Genomic DNA, 17896 nt, shown 5'->3' with positions numbered 1-17896 from the left:
TCAGGGGAAATTGCAAAGACAACAATTAGCACTGGTTAAAGGAAATGGTCCCTTCCTTCCAAATGACAATGCCAGAGCAGACATTGCAAGAACGACCTGTTAAAAATTGAACCCATCGAATGAAGAAGTCCTACTGACAGGTCCAGTTCACCATACTTTTTCATCAACAGGTTATCAGCTTTTTCGCTTTCTAAATAACTTTGTTAAAGGTAAACACACAACAGAACGATATTAAAAATGCTGTCAAACAATTTGTTACTAATAAATCTATTAAAGAATTGTACTGTACGAGTAATAGCTAAATTAGAAGAGTTTTTTATGACAAGATCTGAAATTTCATTTTCAGAAAAGACGACCCAGACAAACAATAAGAGTTTATCGGCGGATCTACGTGAAATTCCATATTTTTTCTGACTCAAATTATTTTATGTTAGTAACCTATAACTGTCTTATTATATTTTTAAATCACGATAAATTGAAAAACAATAGTATATTATTCAGCGAGCGAGTAATGATGGCTATTACTTATGAGGATGATTTTGTGTCACGAGCCGAAAACGAGTGACGTAATTCATCCGCAATTCATCAGTAATACCCATTACCCGCAAATAGATTAAGTACTATACTTTTTCTACGACTATGAAGAGAAATTAATTCATTATTAGACAAACTGAAACTGATGTTTTACAATTATTACTTTGCATACCTGATACCATTGTATTTTGTATTAAAATTCGCGATTGGACTTCGCTATGATATTTGCCGTGAGTTTTGAAATTATTATTCGACGGGCCGTGGGTAATGAACCCTGTTATCTAATAAAAAAACACTTTACTAGTTACAGTACTGTATAATGGGAGTAGAAAAAAACTTTATTTGTGTAATCCAATTTTTAATATATATTATTAGAAAAAAAAATTGTTCGGAAAGGTGTCGATTAAAACATTTACGTTTTGCTTGTGTTCATTTTTTTCATTTCAAGTGCAACTAAATAGTAACTGTTTTTTTTGACATTGACAATGAATGAAAACCATGTTCGATTAATATTTACAAAATTTTATATCTTATTCGACGATAAGATAAAAAATTCAGAAACTGCTAGCCTAGGAAAACACCCCTTGAGTGGTGCCCTTTCGTGCACATTCTGCACTGGTGGAATTTTTCTTATTTGAGGGAAACGGCGTTTCGTTCGACGCACCGTCAAGACCGCACTTGCATCGGCGAGATTGGCGCATTCTTATCCTTATTTCCTCTCCGAGAGTCTGGGAGATGAGTTATCCTGTTTTGGGGGATGAAATATGAACGAAGTTTTAATAATGGATCTCTCCACGCTGGCGTACTACACGAAAAATACAAATACGAAACGCGGATTATTTGTTGTTGAAGATGTTTGCATAAGTATATAAAGAGCGGAGCTGCTCCGTTGTTTGGTACGGTCTCGGTGATGGAATTCTGCGGTTAGCTCGTGAAAGAAGTGTGCACCGATTGATACGTGAGTTCGTGATTAATTCCAGCATGTTTTTTATGATCATCATGTTGCAACGAGGACTTGTAAATTGCAGATTTTAATTTAGAAAATATCAAATAATGAAAGGGCTCTCGAACAAGCCGGCGCGGCGGTCTAGTTTGAAAATAGATTTGCTCTCTCCTGTTAAATTAAAATGTTTTCCGGTTGAAATTTCAATTTTTACCGGAATTCCGACAGACATTTAATAAATGCCGTTCGCCATTATTGATCCTGAATTAATGCCGGTAATGTACTGTTTACAAAATGTGCAGTCTATTTGTTTTCGCCAAATTAATTCAATAACACACAAACACTCAGTTCTCAGATCGTAATGAATGGCCGTACAATTTCAAAAATCGTTCTATTTGCTCGTAATTACAGTTATTTGGTCACTGTCACTGTTCGGAAATTGATTCGTTTTGCTGGCAACATAATTGAAAGGCATTTTATAATAAATTTAAATAATGCACGGGAACGAGGAGAAAATAAAGATAAAGCGACGATTCCATTGACGGAATGGATCCGATTTTCCCGGATATCCGATATTCATCATTTTGAATTATTAATAACTTTCGGCATATTATAAATAATTTGGCCAAGTGGGACCGCACTCCTATTTGACATCTCTCTTTGTCTACATTCGAACTGTCGTAAACTCGTATTTTGAAATTTCATTAGATACAACAAGCGCAAAAACCAAAGTAGTTAGTATTCAGATTAGTAGTCGAGCAAACAGGGTGAAATGTTCTGATCGATCTGCAGAAACAACCCCATTCAGCTTGATGATGCGTGGTGCGTGCTTAGAGACTTCTATCACAATAACATAATTATATTTTGATCCATCAGTTTTTGCACGGAGGTGCCACCACCCTCGGTGTTATTTTTTCACGTTTAATGTTTTTTGATCAAATATTATTATTAGACGTGACGCGCCATAAAGTAAGACAGAGCAATATTCTGTCATAGCAGAATGTGACTTAAACTGATGTAAAGCAGTTTGAGTCATAACATCTACCTTTTATTATATCGGGTGTTCATTTAAATTTCTTCTCAAAGTTGGCGTTGAGGAGTCGATTGTGAACGAAGCACGGATTACAGATCACGGATCAGCTGTTTAAATATAACCTCACTTTTTGCGTTGTGATCTTGTGTGTCATTAGTTTCCTAAGAATGCTTTCAGAGTATGTAAGATTAATTGTGGTTTGTGAATTTTTTAATATAAAAGCTGTGGCTTTAAAGTCAGTCTGTTGAATGGGTTCATGAGGTGTCCTGTTAAACAAAAGCACTCTAATGAGGCAATTTTCGCCTCAAGAAATTAAAAAAGATAGACATAATAAATTTTAATTACCAGCCAATTTATTCATTGAATAGGACATTTTCCTTTTTTAGAGGTTGAAGTACGTTAAAACCATTCTTTTCTCAACAAAGCTTAAGATAAGTATTTGTTAAATCAGTTGCCTGATTTATGATAACAAACGAGTCAGTTAACATTTTCTATTCGCTAAACAACAAAAATTCTACAAGCCTGAAATTAAATCTACATATTTGATTAAAATCTATGTTTGGTTTTTTTAGGGCATTGGGTGTTTTTTTGAGAATGATTGTTCTTTTGTTAGAGAAATTTGTTCAGTTTGTTTCTACTGTTCGTCTTTTATTTTGTGTTAACTATTGAATTTAATTAAAACAAAATCCCCTAGGAAATTAGTCTGCCTGGAGATTAAAAATCACTGAATTCAATAGTTTGCAAAATAACTTGCAGATCCTCGTTTTTATAGTCATCGCTTTATAAAAGCTTTTCAATCGATTTTCACGAGAAAAGTTTGTTGTATGACCGTTTGAAGTCCTCAGTTAACATGTCTTCCTTAAATAACTTTTATCATGATAATGTATTTCTATGATCAATGTACCTAATTTATTTTTTAAATAAATTTACGCGTTCAATGACAATTAAATGTATGAGTATTGCGTACGTAGGTATAAAAAGTTGTTAGAATTGTTTTAGGTTCCTTTTGTGATTTGTCAAAATGGCGTACAGAATTTTTTGCTACTCGTATCTGTTAGGTCGCTTCGAGTCGTCGCTGTCATCTTGGGATTCCATTTGGCACTTTTAACGTTTCGCTTCTGAAGAAATCCTGTTGAGCGGGCGATTAGGAAGAAACAGGATACGTTTCCCTAATCTCGCCGTCCCCTGCGCGTCCAGATTTCCCGCTTCAATCCCCGGCGCTCATAACCTGCCAGAAAGTCTCCTTTGCGGCCTGCGAGGGTCGCGCGTCCTCTTTCCGGAATTCACATTAAGCGTCGCCGCAGCCGCTCCTGTTCCTGACCTGACTGCAGAGAACGACGCTGATTTTTTTCACCACGTTTCAGACGAACAAAACAAAAATTCCCACCGACCTCATCCCGCACTGGATTGAGTGAGTAGTTTTTCCTTCTCCCGGTCGAAACGAGAACCGAGACTAATCATTCTGTCGCCTGCTAAATCAGCCGTTTAAGTATCACTTTACGACCAATAAAAGGCTCCACTAAAAGAAAAGCTTAACAATCGCGTAAAAATAATTGCCGAATAACCGTTAACTTGTTTACCGAACCGGTTTTTCGGTGGAGTGTTTTTTTTTCGGTTCTCTGTCCTGCTTGCCGGCGTCCATCCTGAAACTTTAATCAAGATCCCACCTAATCTTGTAAAAGTAAACTCATTCCAGGATTGTTTTCACTAAGGCTTTAATTACTTCTGTGCGGTTTTATAAACTCAAGCAGCAGAGTATTAAGTTATAAGCATCGCGGGGTGAGACAGTGAAAGGAGGTGGGATCGCGCGACTCCGGTACAATTCCGGGCGTCCTCGAGCGGAGCTAATTCAAAATGTGTCAGTAAGTTAGTTAACGTGGCCGCAAAGTGCGGAAGATAATAACGGCCGCCTTCCACTTGGGCTATTGATCTCGGAACGTCTTCGTCGACAATAGGGGGCGCGTTCTAACACAAACGAACTTGCGAATTTTTCAGGTCTTTTCCGGTTGGCTCAGTTCCTTTTTTGTGTCTTGCTAATTCCTTTAAAAGATTAAGCGGTGCTCTTTGTCCCAGAACAGAACGATCAACATTAAAAGTTCTTCCGCACATCTAATACCCTTACAGGCTGCAGAGTTCTCCGGTCTTTCATTTATTCTCTTTGCATTTACATTATTTAATAAATTAAATACGCAATAAAATAACGGAATTAACTCAGATGATTAATTTCTTTCTCAAAATATTCGAAACAATTTCAAATCCAAATTTGCAGGTTGGGATATCATTCACTAGCAGTCACTTGTTAACCAAATTGTTGGTTTTTTAAATGACTTTTTAATTAAATAAAATAAACTTGCTCAAACATGTATTAAAGTTCGTTGGTAAGAATAGTGTAACAAGTTTTAAAAAATAAACATCAAGAAAATTATTATGGTAATAACATATTATTACATTACGTGGTTGGTAAGTGTGATACAACTGAAATGAGCTTTTTCACTTTCCAAGATAAGTCATGTCATAAGCACTTAACAACCTTCAGTGCACATGTCATTATCGCTAGTATCAAACTTAACTAAAAATTTTGTCTTTTTCTAATTTTATGGCAAGCACTTAAAACGAAGGCAGCTTGATATTTTCGGCTATAATATAACTAGTGGTATGATTATTATCGATGATATTATGAGTGAAATGTCCTGCTGCAATTTCACGAATTTAATTTCGCATTTTGATTTTTTAGTAATTTTCAATAGTTCACAGTTTCAGAATGAATATCTGTTCCATTATCTGTTTAAATTTTTATTAAACAAAGAATAAATAGTTTCTTATTGTATTTTTTTTTAGTTTTTGACACATTCTTTCGTTTTCAACTTGCATTTGAGTTAGGTACCTGAAAAGATGTACCTATCTCATAGAAGTTCTACGACTGTACAACAAACGTTCAGATCTCTATTTTGTAGATAAGGAAAATATTAAGCTGTCTTCATTTTAAGTGCGACATACTTTAAACATAAAGGTGATTTTATTTGTCTGAACAATATTTTGTATTACGTATGTCAAAAACATTAATAAAATATGTAATAAAGTTGTATACAAAAGATTCAGACAAAAGTTCCATTGTTTAAAAAAAATCCTCAAAAAGGATAAAATATCTCATCTTAGACTAGAACACCCCTTGAATTGTGAACTTTTCCTTCTCTTTTTAGTGAACATGCTTAGCAGATCGTCTTCTTTAATGCACGATCTGCAACGTAATTTGAATCTGCAAAGCCAAATCAATAAAATCCAAAAAAAAAATGGTTTTTCTCATTTAGTTTTTTTCATAAATCTTCTTCATCGACATATGTATATCAACATTAAATATGTAGTTGCTTTTTTTCGTCAATGAATTGTAAAGTTTTTTTTTTTTTTTTTTTTTTTTTAAAAGGGTATAAATGTAAAGTTGATATATTGCTTGATACTTGACACATTATTCCGATTAATGAAGCATTTCAGCTACTCTAGTTTAATACGTTCTGAATGTTGCCATTTGACGAGTCTATAATTTAACTAGTTTATTTACAAATGCATTTCACATATACAGAGTATCAGTACTCTATTAAAAAGGACTTCCGATCTCTGACAAAATTAAATTTTAAAAATTATTATTGAAATTATTTTGCAGGCTTCATACAACACAATATGTGAAATAAAATATTTGTTGCTACGGTAACCGAAAAAGAGGAATTTTCACCGAATGAATCAGTTGAACATTATCTCATTGATCACTTGTTGACCTCCGAATATAATAGGTATAATGCACTCCGTTACAATACATCCTTATTAGTAAAAAGTAACAGAGATTCTAGACAGGATTTTGCGGCACATCTCTCTCGCCATTGTGATGTTTTCCACTGGTAAATTTGAAATCATCCCAGGATTTGGCTTCGCGCAAAGTCAGCCGATTCTGTTGCGACTATCGTCGACAATTCCGTTCCGGCTTTCCGATACAGCGTGTCCCGCGAGAAAACGGCTTAAGATTGATCTGGTGGCGGCGCGATGAGGGCTGAATTAGGCGCAGGGGTGGGTTTGTATCGATCCCGCAACATGTGAGTTTAGCTAGTAGTGCGATAATGGCCCGGCGAATCTGTCGAAATCCACGTGGGAAACGTAGTCGGCAACCAACCAGACGATGAAATTTACATCTAGTTGTCGACTATAATTAGGCGTCTTCAACGCCCGGAGCTTTCCGGACGATATGTACAACACGTTCGTGCGCGAAAAGAATTGTCGCGAACGTGATTTGGCTCATTGAAAACGCAACGTGCAGTATTCCGAACACGAAGACCTTTACGGATGGAATGACATTTTCAGGGGGGGAATATTTTGTTCTGCCCTTCGCAATGAACATTATCAGGAACATTTGCCATTACGGGTCCATTCCGACGCCGACGGTTGCAAAGAAGCGACTTGCAAAAAATTAATGCAAGTGTGTTGAAAAAAAGACTTTTTCTGTATCTGCTCTACAACGTTCAAGGTCTTTTAATTTCTTTGCGGGCCATAACAATGTATAAAAAATATGAATAGCTCTAATATGTGACAGACGTCAAATAAAATAAGAAGAGAATTGAAATTTTTATGCATCATATCAGAATATAAAAAAGAAATGTCACCGTATTCTAGTGCAGACAAACGTTATTGCTTTTGTTTTTTGTAGCCCCGTCAAATTAAATTTATTTTAGACAAATAGAATCTTTTCAAGTCTAGTACAGATTTTTATAAGTCACCCTTAAATGCATCTACGAGTAAGTATACAATGTTTTGGAAAAAATAAATATCAACGAAACATATCTTTTTCATTTTACTCTTGCTATTTTTAGAAACTTCTGAATAAATAAGTACATAGTAGGATGTATAATTTATCTTTTGAGAATATTCATCAAGTATTTAAATTACACGCATTTGACAGTAAAACCTAGATTATAATTTGTCTTAAAAATTTTATAATAGAGAAACTAAACGAGCTTCAGTTTTTTTTGGGCTAGACAGGATTAAATATTTCTTCTGTCACAATCGCAAAAAAAGCTTTATAGATGTAATGAGGATGTCTAACGAATTTGCGGTAATAAACAGAGCTTTCAAGAGCTTCTTGGAAGGCTCGTAAAAGGTCTGCCAACCTTCAGTTTTCAAGATTTTTGCATATTTCCCGTAATTTGACTGGTCTGTTGATTGGTGGGACGCTTGTTGAAGACGTCAACTTGACCCGAATTAAAAGTTTTATAATGTTGAATGGGGTGGGTCGACGCTGATTGAAAAAAATAATAAAGCATCTGGTGACATTTAATCCGGAAATATGGAGTCGGGAGCCACTCAAAAAATTACACGAGCTTTCAGGCGTGCTTTTAGATTAATCCGATCCATTTTTTTTTCAACCTGCCTCGTTCCGCTTCCGGTGTGTTTTCCTTCCCATCAAGTGGCCCACACAAAGTCCCAGCGGTTCCCTTTATAGAACAAAAATCGTCGGGCGCTTTCTGGGCCAACTTCTGGAAGCGACCGTTGGACTCTTTTTAAAGAGAGCTGATTAGCGACGTGTCATTGATCACGGAATCGCTGCACGTACAAAAAGTTCGGCTTTTTGCGCTCATTTTTCCGTCGACATGGACGAATAGGTCCGAATGTGCGCAGGCGAGCCGCCCCTGAAAAATCCAAAAATTCCCTTCGCTTCGGCAAAAAGAAAGATTTACGTCGGCCACATGCCTCGGACGCTTATATTATTCTCGCCGCCTCTGGGTTTTGTTAAAATATACCCCCAGATGTGCATGCATACAAGACCATATTTCAAATACTTACGCGAGTAAGTAATCTTTCATAAAATCCTCGAAAGACGGTTCCAGCATTTTTGTCTGGCTATAAGGCGGATGCACACGCGGCCCGGTTTTTAAAAATTCCGCAAACATAAAAGACGTCGTCACTTACACAAACACACACGACAATGGAGGAACGATATGGTGATTGCCGCAAAAAACGATGCAAGAAGCGCATGCGATCAAAGCTGGAATGCGCCAGAATTTAATTTTTGTTATTATTTATCTTCCTTTGAACAACTCCAGAAATAAATTACGAATCTTCATGGTTAGTGTCATGTGATACAGTGACGGATTATATCAGTAATTCAGCCTCAGATCTCCGTTGGCACTGGGTGAATTTTGTAAATTACCTGCTCATAAAAATTTTTGAATTTCAAATGGACAATTTCTAATCTCTACGGTTGAAATCTTAAAAAAATTTTGAAAACGCAGTACTCCAGCCGATTTCTTTTCAACTTCTAATTGTGTAGTTACAATATATCTAAAAGAGTTTTTTCTAGAACTAGCAAAACAATTTCTGATGTTTATTTTGTTGGTCTTTGAATGAAATCCTTCCGCTAAACAGTCTGTTTTAATTGCTGTTAAGAATGGTTCTCAGTTATTTTTATTCCAATTTTAAAGCAAACTTGCGACCATTTTTATCTTAAAAATACAATGTTAAGTTCTTTTAATTATTATCAGACTGGCTACAAAATGATTATTTTTTGGAAAAATATTCTTAACTCCAAATTAAAAAAAAAACAAAAATACCAAACAATATTATCTTTAATTGTATGTATTAAAGAATACATATTTCAGTTCAACTAATAACATGGAAGGAGTATTTAGTTACTCTTATATATGGAATTTTTATTTATTATCAAGCAGTTGATTGCAATTAGCAATTGTTGATAACGTTAGCACACGGTGTTCGCTAATAAAATGCAAACAATTATGAAAGTTGTTTTTAATCGATATTCTGGATCTAAAATTTGAATGTCATTATGACATACTTTACCACACTAGTGTAGTAAAGTGTCATGCAAGGTCAAATTTTGGTACTTTCGTGTGATTTCGCGTCTATCAAAGTTACAATAGCCGCCTTTGCTGCAATCTCGATTCCTGCCGAAATACCAAATTCCAAATTTAAATTGAAACAGGTATGTATATGCAACCAGAAATACTTCCATGCATTCCAAAGTCCAAAATCTCAAAACCTTCTTTGATCTAAATAACTGTTGGAATCATCTGCAAAAAATTATTTGTGAAATTACAACACATTTGCCGGACTTGTGTGAGTGTAAAAAATAGTATTTTATACAAATGTTGCCTAAATAACTATCTGTTAGATGTATATTTCTTTTCCAATCATAAAAATGTTTAAAAAATCTGTAAGAAAGGCAAACGAGTGATAAATAAAATTGAAATAAATCTGTATCAAAACTAAAAAATGTTGTTCAGTCAATAAAGCAAAAGGAAGACAGACTCGGTGTTTGTAGTCACTGGAGTTGTCGGAAAAAATGAAGAATAGAAATGGAGATTGAACCAGTTATCTATAACAACCAATTTTCTGGTAAATGGTAAAAGGTTTATAAAATAACACAGAAGTACATATATTTTCTAAAATTTCACTGTGAAATTTACTTTATGGTTGCAGTTAGAACACTGTAAAGAGAAAAGTAAAAAGTTCTTAATACCTACTGTGCAGTATGAAAATTTCCGCATGACAACGTAAAGTGGAGTCCAGTGGCACAGCAGTTAATATTCAACTAAATATTTACTCCATTAACTTAGAACTTCCAGCCTTCATCATTGAGCGGTGAAAATTCAGGTGTGGACGGCCACACGGCGAATATTTCGAGTCGGTCGTTAAAAATTTGCATAATGCGGTCAGACTCCCTAAATTATTTTAGCCTAGACCCTAGACGAGAATATTTTCAGGCGCGCTCTCTAAGTATAATTTAATTAATTCGGATAGTGTTTTTGTGGTCTAATGTGGCGACGAAATTACGTGAAAAGCCTGATGCGTCGTTTGGGTCCTGGCCGAGGTCCTGCCAAACATAACGAAAGTGTCGTTATGTTTCGTGGCTTTAATGTAGGATATGTCCCCGACTCCGGTGAAATATCATGCGAATAAAAATTAAACGTGCTTTGAAATTCGTCCTCCCTCCAGAGAGGGAGACTTAGTTACCTCCACAGGACTTTTATTTATTTCATGCAAACCGTGACCGGTCATTTATAATGGGACCGGGTTAAATTTGGGAAAAAAGCACGTTCGGAATTAATTGTGTCGAGGTCCATGACGACACCCCTTATAAGAGAACATGCATTGAAATTGCAACGAGGCCGGAGTTTCCCATTTACAAATGTCTGCTTAGTACGCAACGGTTGAACTCACTCACGTCTACCCAAAATATTTCTGATTCAAAGTTCGTGGTTTTTTTTTCAAAAAATATCACGGGGTCCAAATTCAAAGGAAAAGCTTTAAATGCCGCAGTTCTTACCAGAACAGTCTTGAATATAAACATGCAAATTATGTATAAATATGACAATTTGCATTTAAGCAAATTTTACCCCATTTAACAGTTCAGCCACACATTTGCAACAATTTTAATTGGAGCACTAAAACCGAAACAAGGGAGAGTCTCGCTTTAAATTGCGGGCGGTCTTGATTCGCCGCCCCCAATTTAAAATTTTTTACAGCTAATGGGTTTCGTTAATAAATCCCCCAATAAACGTGCTAAATGCGCCCCAGCGACCGGAAATAAAAACCGTTCCGTTCGCTCTTCCATCTTGTCGTCTATCCTAATTGTTACGACACGGCAATCCGTCTAATTGGAACTCGATTTTGTGTTTTACGGGCCGGTCGTTAAGACAAAAGTCTGCGAAAAGAGCGTGTAATGTTCGGTCCGTCGACTAATTTAATCATGGAGGGGGTGGTGGCGGCAGCGACGAATAAAAGATCCGATTGCCGTGATGGAAAAATTGATTTCGCCGCGGGGGACGGCCCACGTTCGCCGCTGCCGCCGCCGCCACGGGAACGAATTACGGCTCGACGAAAACGGATATTAAACGGGCGACGTACGTGCCGCAGCGGCGGAGGTGGCTTGGGGGCGGCGACGTGTCTCTTTAAAAAAATTTATATGTCGCCGTCGTCGCGGTTGATGGATCGTTGATGGCGCGTTTACTTCCAAACTATTGACGGCACGGCCGCAGGACCTGTTGAGTAATAATTGTAGGGGGGAATGCCATCAGGGGTAGGTTTAATCGCCGCCCGAATTCTAGCCCCGCACATATTTTGAATACGTATTAGATTATTAGAGCGGGACGTGGTGTCACTGGGACCTTATTCGTCCCCAATTGCGCAGGGAATTTGACCCGAATTGAAATCTTCAGGGAGGGGACTGCTGCTGCTGTCGTACTTTTGATGCTGTCAACTCGCAAAAAAAAAATCGTAAAAGTTAGGCCGCCTCATGTCGGGAACTGCTTAGTTTCAAAGTGGAGTTAATGTTGACAGGAAATTATTCTTCACGAAATGAAAGTAGACCGAAATTGACTTCGTACAAATAAATAATACAATTTTGTGTAGTAGAAAATGAAAACGACTTATTTTCAGAAATGATTAAGAATATGTATATGAAAAATGTACTTAAAAAGCGACGTACTTGAGCTTGCTTGGTATTGTTGTTTTTTTAAATTTAAAAATCTTAATAGATGCTATTATTATCGATCTCGTCGATAATTGTGGAAAATATTTGTCACTTTAGGAAAATTTTGTTGATACGTAATAATGATATTTAATAGTTAAGAATTCATAAGAGAAGAAAAATTAATTACAGACGAAAGTAAGGCAAGGTGTTACAATTTTAATACATATTTATTTTATTTTTTACTTAATTGAACAATAAACAAATTTTACGTGATGTAATAGTAAAAAGTTTTGTTAAAAAAATTGCTAGATATAAATGTTTAATGTTTATGCAGACAATAAACATTTTCCCAAAAACTTTTCGTTTTTTCGCAATTTCATTTAAAGACCTTTGTGTCAAAATGTACGAAACTAAACAGCTTTGGAAAATATTATTGTGCCGCCTTTTTGAAATAGATGCCTAATTTTAATTCGATATTAACTGTCACTTCTTACATTAACGGTTTGTTCGCGCTTTTCAGTCGAGTTTTCGTTATTTATATTCGTTCTATCGCAGCTAATCAATAATCAATCAGTTAAGAAACACCAAAAATCTGTATTTTTCAATACAAATTGCAAATATATCCGCTTTCAGAGGTAAACAGACTGGCAAAATTTGTGAGGTTTGGTTTTGATATTTAAGTTTTCTTTTAGCTTTATTTTCTTGACGATGTTTATTCTATTGAACAGAACACGTTCATTGTTGTTTCTTACTTTCGAAATGGAAGGTTTATTATTAGTAAGTGGACATAATCATTATCTGATTATAAAAATAAATTCCGGGCAAAATACATTGGACGAATTGTGGTTTTTAACAACTGGAACAGTTAGCAAGAGTAAATCATCAGGATGGCCACCAGTATCCGATGAAATTATCGAGGATTTGAGAGAAATGGTGGAAGAGACTCCACAAATATCCGTAGCCTGTTTATCTCAACAATCTGGTGTACAATCTGTGTTGTGTATGTTGTTGAATAAATTTAAGATTTTACTGAAAAACCTACAAGATCTATTTCTCCTGAAAAACACCGTTATTTATGTTGTCCACTCCAGTCTCGGTCGTATTTATCACTAGCATAAAACAAAAAATGTGAACACAGATAAAAAGGCAGCATTATAATGCAAAATACAGTTGAAACTTGTCTCAGGTTAAAAGCCAACAAACTAACCTAAAAGTATGACATTTAGTACACATTAAGCGGCACATTCAAAATTTTTCAAGTTTTCATAGCAAGCTGGACCAGACAATCATACCCTGTATACCATTAAGAAAGATCCTTGTTATACGTTTATGATTAAAAAATACAGTGGGCCGTATCACGACACCGTTATTAAAGTTGCCGTTAATTAAAAAATAAAACAATATAGATTTATGCAATTATAACCTGCCAGAAAGAGATGAATTCTTCACCATCGTAATTAGAGTCATGATTAAATTTAATAAGGGTGTCGTGCTGCAGCCCAATGTGTTTACATCATCTACATTTTTTTCGTTTGAATCATCTTTCGTTAATGTTTAAAGATTAGCCCGTTTATTGTGATTTTACATCAATTATTTTCAGTTAAGAATAAATACCTAGGTTTGTGAAAAAATGCATTAGAACACATCTAATATTTTTATTTTTAAAAGTATTTGGGCTAGCGAATCACAGTCACATTTTAATATAAAAAATAGGATTTATATGCTCCCGTTGAATAATAATACATTTTGGGTGATTAAAAATTAAACTCTGATCGAATTCCTGTTCTTGTTCTAATTATGCAGTTGTACAAAATTATAAAAAAAATTAATCGGAATGTAAAGGAAACTGGAGATTAAGCGAAATATGATATGTATGTACAAATCGATGGGGGATTTTATGATGACAAAAATTTCCACTAAAACCTAAAATACCACAAGAAATGCACAGAAAAGCATGAATTGATTGTTTTTAATTAAATGAAATTATTATTTTAAATTAAATTAAAATTAAATTTAAACAGTCGTTATTCTATTTGTAAATTAGCAGATAAAATTGTACAACTGAAAACACTTTGTGAGAATTGTTTACAAACTGTTTTTGTTCAGAATATTTCTAATTTCATGTTTCAATCACGCCCACGTGTACAAGCAAAGGGTAAAATAGAACAGCAAATAGGATTATGTTGCTATTATCTAATCTAAAAAGCGTTTTATCGAAATTCGATGAAATCTGAAAATTGATGTTAAACCATAATAATACTCAACCAAGCATTTTTTAAAAGCGAATGAATATTGAAAATGTGATCCTGTCAAACAAAGAAATTTTCAGGAACCACGAAATACGTTTTATTTCCACGAAAGCACCCCAAAAGCTGGTAGATTGTTTTCAGAAAATATTGTCAGACATTATTTTAATGCAAGTTCATTTCTGTCGCGTCCCCTTTCCTTCTCGTGGTGCGATTTTTCTCGTCCTGTGTCATACGCAGACCCGTCGGTGTAAATTTCTCTATTTTTCGTGTTGTTTGAACAGAAGTGTAATCTGCATTGTGGAATTTCTTGTTTATCCTAGTTTGGTAATCGCTGTCAGATGACGTGAGCCTTATATTTATGATGACAATCGAAACGAGGTGAGACACATCGTGATACAGTGGAAGATTATTTATTTCATAAAAAATAGATACGTGCGCCAGTAAAAACAGAACCGTACAAAAATAATTTTTACCGGAAAGTGGGTATCTATCTGCCACATATTTTCCCAGCCGATAAATCTTTCCAACCCCGGCGACACATTTATCTTGAGAATACTCGCAAATTTATATGATGTGGGGTAACTCATACATTAATAAATAGAATGTTAAAATATGACTAAACTGTTGGAGATAAGACGAGGATGATGAATTAAATGACATTTTTATGTTGGTGTCGCCGTTTCCTTCGTCGGTGTTTTGTGACAAGTTTTTCTTTTAATGGTGATTTATCGCCGCCCTTTGACCGTCCGACGGGACCCCACCGTTCGATTGATTGCGTGAAATATGGTGCAGTCTACATAAAATTAGATGCAAAATTGCGCGAGAAACTGAGGCAATATCGCGGAATTAATTACAAAGGAGTTGCTACCATAAGTTTCACTTATTTTCAGGCCGTCATAAATCAGAGAACCCACTGGTAACGCACCGGCGAGATTACCTCGGAAAAAACTCAACAGACAACAGCTTTAATGATTATTTTATGATCCAATTACCTAACCGGAATACAACATTATTGAATTTTAATTTGTGCCAGCGAGGGTACAACGTATGATATCAAATTCCTTCTGGCATCGCCACACATCCCTATAGAAATTGTTTCTGACAGACATCCTTGTTGCTGGAGTTCCGGGAAGATTTTAAAATATTAGTAGACGGAGGCAGAGACGACTTCAAAAATAAACGTCGACTTCCGCCACCAAAGAGAGCTTTAGGTATATACGCAGTTAGGTAAGTGACATAGTTTGCTGCAAAGCCCCAGATAAAAGACAAAAAGTTGAAAACGAGAAAAACTCCGGAGGGAAAGAACGAGAGATTTAAGCTAGGAAAATCCGTTCTTTGTTAGCGGCAGAGCGCCGCCAAAATGCGATCCTGATGGTCATTGCTGCAAAACTTTTGCTCCGGTTTTGTTTCCACCCGTCAAAAATAAACATCCAGGCCACAACGGAAAAAACCGACATTGTACCCGAAATAATTTGTTTAAAAGGGTCCCAGGGGCCCGACTCGAGTTCGTCGCCACATATTAGTAACTCCACAGGTCGTATACGTAACACGTATTTCATTAAATTTGAACGATAAATGGGGATCGCCGGCGAGAATACGGCAAACGTTATGGATGGGATCGTGCTTATAATAGCCCTAGGTTTAATGTTTATTTAAAAAGGGTTTCACCCACATTCCGAATCAGATCTCCGTCGGGAGTCTTGCCGAGATAAAAGCTTATCATATTTAATCTGCGCGTCCTCGCTTAACATATGTCATCGCATAATAAAGTTTCCGGTGTTCAAATTTCCGAAAAACCGTAAACTCTTCTTCTTGATGTCCAGTTGGGTTTTATTTAGCGGAAGTAATGACGGCGGGGGTCACTTTACGCCGACGTCGTCGGTTCCACTTCTCCGAAAGGGCTAAATAAAATCATAAAAAATATTACTCCACGCCACTTTTATTGTTGACATCCACACAAAAACTTTAATTGCCTCCATTTGCCGGACAAGTACGGTAGATGCTGAATGCATGGTGTTCGCTTCGCGCCATTTACTGGATGGTTTTGCCCAACCCAAATTAAGATCGACAAGCACAATGCCAGGGGAGCATAAAGACTAACGAATTTTGTTAATGCGACTTTACCTTTTACGTACATTTTCAGAGCGCATAGCGTTTGGAATATTACCCCAAGTGTCTGCAGCAGAACTAAATTTTTAATACAATCTTGTCTACCAGTTTTCTGACCTAGAATGTGTTGTTGAATCGATCTCAGAGTTGGCACAAAGAAGGTGATGCAAAGTCAAAAGTTGAAAACAATGCCCCAGAACACTTTTAGGAATAACACATTTACTGTTGGAAGGTAAATTTGTGTAAAAATTTTTGTGACAAAAATTTTATTTTATTTTTTAGAATCTGCGTCTCTAATAGGCCTATTATTGTATTCAATTTGGAGTCGTTTATGGCTATCTCTTAAAGCACTCGTAGTTTAATAGATCTCTAAGAAAATTTTTATCAATATTTCAGTGTATTATTGTCATTTACACCAAAAAACTTCCAATATTAATGTTCAAACTTTACTTTTTAACATCTGTTGCAGATGTAGTTACATCCGTTACCTTGAATTACTAATTTGAAAATTTAAATTTTTAATTTAAAAATTAAAACAAGGGTGCAAATTCTAAAAAATAACATTAAAAAAACCCGTTTTATAAGGGCATTGGCGCACTCGTCCCATACAAAACTCCCCGTTTTCTACACTTGGGACTCGTGCCCCAAATCAACCCTTATAAAACTCGTTCTTTAATATACTATACTATTAGTAGTTATTTAAGATATAAGTGTAAAAAGTTGTGCTTTATTGCACAGAAGGGTTTAAAATACGACCGAGGTAGTACGAGGGAGTATTTTAAAGGATGTGAGTGCAACAAAGGAACTTTTTACATGTATGTCTTAAAACATATTATCTACGATCGTGAGATCATCGCACCGGTTTCAACATAACTTTGTATAAAATAATTATTATTGATTCATCATATGAATAACCAAATTCGTTTGAGAACCACGTCGTTTAGCAACCTACTTCTAAACAATGTTTCCAACAAATTTTGTTGTTGTATTCTGACAGTTCTGTGCCATAAAAGCGTGCACTAAAAGTTTTATGGCACGATTCCGTCAGTTCACTAAACGTCAACTTTGACAACGATTTTTAGTGCAAAAAGTGCCTACTTTTTACACGATCGTAGATAAATAACATATTACATACTTATTTTTTTTCTCAGTAAAATTGAATTAAATTATTCAAAAATATTAAAAGATTTAAAAAGCAAGTTAGAACGATTTATCACACGTTACACTTCCCTTATACCAAATACAATCGTAAGCTTTAGGTTTAGTACTCGGTTTAGTAATAGTGATGTAAAGGAAACAATACGTTGGTTTAGTTTTGAACACCAAGTGGTCTATTAGATTTCATCTGTAGAATTATCGCCCGAGGAACAACAATAAAACTTCATTGTTAACCATCACTACATTTGTGACAGTATTATGTATTATTTTTTTAATAGTTGATAAATTTAAGTTCCAGAGGGTTATTCACATTTCAGATTTTCAATATTATAATATTTATTAATAAAAAGTGTTTTAGTGTTTACACATTACAATAATTTTTGTAATATCTACATCATTTT

General features: G+C 35.4%; 1 protein-coding gene and 1 long non-coding RNA gene across 15 annotated transcripts in view; one reads left to right on the top strand and one right to left on the bottom strand.

Moving 5' to 3' along the window:
- The window catches only part of LOC138126042 (CUGBP Elav-like family member 1), a 313867-nt gene that overhangs the window by 83077 nt on the left and 212894 nt on the right, over positions 1-17896 (bottom strand). Inside the window, exon 1 of one of the 13 annotated variants that reach the window (XM_069041720.1) lies at positions 8334-8476. The exons of the other annotated variants lie outside the window; for them this stretch is intronic. Within the exon in view, the coding sequence (XP_068897821.1) occupies positions 8334-8440 (107 nt within the window). The 5' untranslated portion in view covers positions 8441-8476. Of the gene's footprint in view, positions 1-8333; positions 8477-17896 lie in introns of those variants that run through there. 13 annotated transcript variants of the gene reach the window in all.
- The window catches only part of LOC138126047 (uncharacterized), a 217009-nt gene that overhangs the window by 12754 nt on the left and 186359 nt on the right, over positions 1-17896 (top strand). The window lies entirely within an intron of this gene.

The sequence above is a fragment of the Tenebrio molitor genome, chromosome 3 (genome assembly GCF_963966145.1).
Source record: "Tenebrio molitor chromosome 3, icTenMoli1.1, whole genome shotgun sequence".
In the NCBI taxonomy this organism is placed as follows: Eukaryota; Metazoa; Arthropoda; class Insecta; order Coleoptera; family Tenebrionidae; genus Tenebrio; species Tenebrio molitor.
The sequence above is the reverse complement of the archived record's forward strand: the minus strand, read 5'-3'. Positions and strand labels throughout refer to the sequence as shown.